The sequence below is a fragment of the Triticum urartu genome, chromosome 4A (genome assembly GCF_056163025.1).
Source record: "Triticum urartu cultivar PI428250 chromosome 4A, HENAU_Tu73, whole genome shotgun sequence".
NCBI classification, from domain to species: domain Eukaryota; kingdom Viridiplantae; phylum Streptophyta; class Magnoliopsida; order Poales; family Poaceae; genus Triticum; species Triticum urartu.
In genome coordinates, this window is record NC_141876.1 from 547,392,014 (window position 1) to 547,396,986 (window position 4,973).

The following is a 4,973-nucleotide window of genomic DNA, read 5'->3' on the forward strand; positions in this document are numbered from 1 at the left end:
AAAATTAGCTTGTCGGGGAAAAAAACCTACTGTAACCCTTAGAAGAAAGAGGCCAGATTCTTTTGCTTGTCTCGCTATTTTTAATTTGCTTGCCAGCTCTTATTTCTCAATTGTTTTTTGGAGCATTAAAAGCGGCGTACAGAAAATATTCGAGTAAAAGGATAATGCCCCGTTACTTTTGCACAATAGGTAAATGGGAGTCGGCTGATTTTTTGGCTTGGGTCGGTCGATTTTGAGAAGGAAGAAGGAAGCGCCGACGGAGACGAAGAAGGAAACGGCAAGGCCACTGACGCCGGGGAAGAAAAACCCGTTATCTATCATAGGGTGGTGGATGCAGGTTCACTTGAGAAGCAACCCCACTATCTATCTTAGGATGGCGGGTGGGGTGCTGCTTCCGATTTTTTTTGGAGGTCGCCTGGCTTAGACGGATGGCCGGAGGCGGCGGGAAGACCGGCGGTGCGGGGAGGCGGTCATGGGAGCGCTGCCGGCCGCAGGGGCGGAAACAAGCGGCTAGACTTGGGCTAGATCGGTCGGGGATGAGAGAGGAAGAAGAGAAACAACGGCTCGAGGCTGAAAATAACAGTGTCCGTTGGATCAAAAGGAGGAGGAAGATCGACTGACATATTTTTTTCCCAGGCGACCGACATATAGCCAGTCCCTTACTTTTGAACTGATTGTTTAAGTACTACTACTACTCAAAAGATAAACCATAGAAGAGACAGAACGCCGCTAATTTGCATCCGAACGAATCTCAGCAAAAGAAAAGAGCCTCTCTTCTCAGTGTCAGACATATCTTTAACCGAAAACGATGAAATCTGAACGCATTCAAATCCAAAGGTTTGACCCCGTAATCTAGCAGGGATCGCGAGTATAAAATTGAGGTCATACCGATTAAGAAAAGCACTAGCCGTACATGTACAAACAGTTGCCCTAATAATCCAATGTCGAGGCCGTAGAGTGACAGTTTTTTCAATGCCCTACTGGCTACCACTAGTGTGTGCATGGCAGTTGACTTGCCCCAAAGCAAAAGAGTTTCTTCCCGTAGATTCCAATCAACCGAGCAAGACAAAGTTAAGCTCGAGGCCCGCGCGGGGGGAGAACTAACCCTCCCGTAAATCAAGCCAAAATGACCTACCTAGGGTGCTAAATTCCCCTAGCCCTCACCCCTAACCCTAACCCTAACCGCTAGTACCTGCCAGTGGGGACCACACAGTAACAACGAGCGCAAGTGGAGTGGGAGTAGCTTCCATTTCTTGGCGGGTATCAGTTGGGCCGAGCTGAGCAGCGCGTCAAGCGGCTCAATCCAAGGGGCCGCATCGTGGTTTGGAGTGGTTAGGCCTAGGGCTAGGGGCTTGCTTACCGATCCAATGACCCTCGGTAACCACTCCATCGCCAGTAATCCCCATGTGATTCAGGGCAGCGAGCCTCGTGAGCTCACGTGACGCCTCCGCCTCCGGATGGTCGAGCTGGTTTACTTCTGATCGAAATGTTAATGCTGGTCACTCGTACGTACTACTACTGTACGTCTCCCTCCCTCCCAGCTGATGATTGTTTTATGTTGATCGAAATGTTAATGTTGATCCCAAATGATTAAGACGGACTACTGGCACGGATCAGTGGAACCTACTGGGGCACAGTGGGCCGGCTCTGCTGCTTGCCAGAGAAGAAAGAAAATGAAAAGAGTCGGCGGCCCTCCGCAGATCGGCCAGGGGAATCCTTGGAGAACGTAATGGAGGAGCAGCAGAGACGACCCATTCATTTCTTGGGCGGGAGAAAAATGAAATCAGGAATCGTGCATGGCATGGCATGCATTTATGGCGCTGGGTGCAACGGGGCCGTCGACCGCCTCGGCGGGCACGTGAGTCCCCGCCGGGCTTCGCGCGCGCCTCAATCGCCGCATCGCTATTTAACCACCGCCGACGCCATGGCTTTTCCACCTCCTCACTTCACTCCCCTCCCACGTCGCCTGCCGATCGAGTGCACCCACCCACCACAGTGCCCTGTGCCCGAGGCCATTCCGTACGCACTGTGAGAGATGGCGCGCAGGAGCGGAGCCTTCTCGCGCTTGGCCGTCGTCGTCGTCGCGGCCTACTGCCTCGCCGCCGCGACGCCCGGGGCTGCCGACTGGATCAAGGGCTCCGCCACCTTCTACGGCGGGAGCAACGCCGCCGGCACCATGGGTAAGCGACGACCGATTGCTCCTCGCATTGCCTGTCTTGTACCGCCGTTGACACATGCTGATCGAGGATATGGCGTTGTAACTAATGGCAGGGGGCGCTTGCGGGTACGGCAACCTGTACTCGACGGGGTACGGGACGAACACGGCGGCGCTGAGCACGTCGCTCTTCAACGACGGGGCGGCGTGCGGGGAGTGCTACCAGGTGCAGTGCGACCAGGGCAGCTCCCCGAACTGCAAGCCGGGGGTGACGGTCACCATCACCGCCACCAACCTCTGCCCGACGGACTACTCCAAGCCCAACGACAACGGCGGCTGGTGCAACCCGCCGCGGAAGCACCTGGACATGGCGCAGCCCGCGTGGGAGCGCATCGGCGTCTACCGCGCCGGCATCGTGCCCATCCTCTTCCAGCGGGTGTCCTGCTCCAGGAGCGGCGGCGTGCGGTTCACCATCAACGGCAACAGCTACTTCGAGCTGGTGCTCATCACCAACGTCGGCGGGCCGGGGTCGATCAGGGCGGTGCAGATCAAGGGGTCCCGGACCGGGTGGACGACCATGTCCCGGAACTGGGGCGCCAACTGGCAGTCCAACAGCTACCTCAACGGGCAGTCCATCTCCTTCGCCGTCACCGCCACCAACGGCCAGAAGGTGGTCTTCCAGGACGTGGCGCCCAGCAACTGGGGGTTCGGCCAGACCTTCACCAACTCCGGCCAGTTCTACTAGCGATCCCCGCGCGCCGCCGGAGCGCTCCCGCGCCTTCGTTTCCGTTTACGCTTTTTCGATTTCGCATTTGGGAACTCAAGTAAGATTAGCCTCATTCTCATGGATGGGAAGTGGTAGGTAGTAGGTAGCTAGGTGCCGCGCGTGGGGTGGTTTGCATGGCTGAGGTGCCTCATCGATCAATTACCCGCCGTGCCTGCCGCCGTGCGATGACCGGCTGAAATGGCGCCCCGATCCTCGCTGCAAGGCGCGGACTGTTTACTGTTGACCACCGATCCATTGATGATTTTAATTAATACTATAATAGAATGTGATGGCCATGGTTTCTGACTTTGACCAGTAAAATGAATGCATGTGCGTTATATGCTCTTTCACCATGGTAAAATGCGGGCGGACATCGAAGTGTGTGGTCTGAAGTAAACGATTGATTGAAGTCCTTATTAAGGCCCTGTTTGATTCCAAATAAGTCACCAATTTATAAGTCGAAAAGTGTAAAAAGTGACTTATTTTGCCAAACGAACCCAACTTATAAATCACCCCAACTTATAAGTCATAAGTTGCTCCACCGCAACTTAAAACTTATAAGTCACCCCCTTTTGCATGGGTCCCACCACCTTTACATAAAAAAACAAGATGGGAAGATGTGCTCAGGTGACTTATAAATCAGGTGGCAACCAAACAGGTGTGACTTATAAGTCACTGGTTTTAAGTCACCTGACTTATAAGTCAGGTTACTTATTGGAACCAAACAGGCCCTAAGTTATTACATGTACGTAAGTGTCATTGAGCTGAGAAGTGTACTACTACTCTTTCTATCTAGGTATATAAATCATCTTACCAAAATCAAATAATCCCAAAACACTTAGAATCATATTATTGAAACTCACAGGTACATCCTTCATTTCTCATATGCTTCACCTCTTCTCTTGGGTAAACTCATATGCTTCACCTCTTCTCTTGGGTAAACAGGGACAAATGACAACGAACGTTGGACCTATCCTTTCTGCATTCTCATAGACAAGTGTCGCAAATCACTTCTGGCATTGGATGTTGAATGAAACCATTCTGGTGGTCTGCTATCTGCTGGGCTCTCTCTCTCTCTCTCTCTCTCTCTCTCTCTCTCTCTCTCTCTCTCTCTCTCTCTCTCTCTCTCTCTCTCTCAGGCCGGAGTCAATTACGTGTAGTCAGCACTTACAAAAACACCCTTAAACAGTGGCGGAGCTAGATGCAGACTACGCCTGGGGCTGTGCTATGTTAAGTGATAAACTTCTATGATTTTCTATGCTTTGCATGAAGAAATTACAAAGAAAGTTGTTTCTAGGCCTGGGGCTATAGCCCTAGCTGCCCCAGGCCTGTCTCCGCCACTGCCCTTAAAAGAACATGATGAAATAAGCACCTTTTCTCTTATGCACTTACCTCTATTTTATTATTTTTCTATTCATTTTGTACATAAACATCTTTTAAATACATGATGAAATATTGTAAATACACAATGCACATTTCTAAACTACATGCTGAATACATTTTTAACACATGATTAACATTTTTTAAACATAAGATAACATTTTTTAATAAAGAATGAGCATTTTTATATGCAAGATTAACATTTATTAATACTCTTTTAGGAAAAATCACAATGACCACTTTTTAGATACATGCCGACTTTCTTTACGTAGTGAACATGTTTTCACACGTGATGAACACTTTCTCAATCCATGATGAATATCTTTTAACCATGATGAATATTTTGTAAACTATAATTTTTTATTGCACTAGCAACTTTTTATATGCGGTGATTTTTAAATAAATTAGCAAAATAAAAGTATGTAACAATATATAAACACCCCCTTGATTTGTGCCATTCAAATTTGGGAGTGGCTTTGTCTCCCTTACAGCTAGAATGGGCCGGCCTAAGTAGTTTATTGTAGGTTGGTTTATTATCCTTCTCTATTCATAGTTTCATTCATTCTTTCTTTCTTTTGTTCATAGTTTTGTGATGTTTTAGATCCATATTAATGTTAGGATTTTAAAACCATGCATTTAGAAATGTAACACAGTGTAAAAATGTGTTAGATT

At 49.1% G+C, this 4,973-nt stretch overlaps 1 protein-coding gene across 1 annotated transcript; it reads left to right on the forward strand.

Annotated features, from left to right (window-relative positions):
- The first annotated feature begins 2,015 nt into the window (after window positions 1–2,015).
- LOC125552670 (expansin-A12) lies at window positions 2,016–2,900 on the forward strand. The gene is made up of 2 exons (XM_048716298.2): window positions 2,016–2,180; window positions 2,272–2,900. Exons 1-2 carry the CDS (start codon window positions 2,036–2,038, stop codon window positions 2,898–2,900), a joined length of 774 nt encoding a protein of 257 aa, XP_048572255.1. The 5' UTR covers window positions 2,016–2,035.
- Window positions 2,901–4,973: the final 2,073 nt, after the last annotated feature.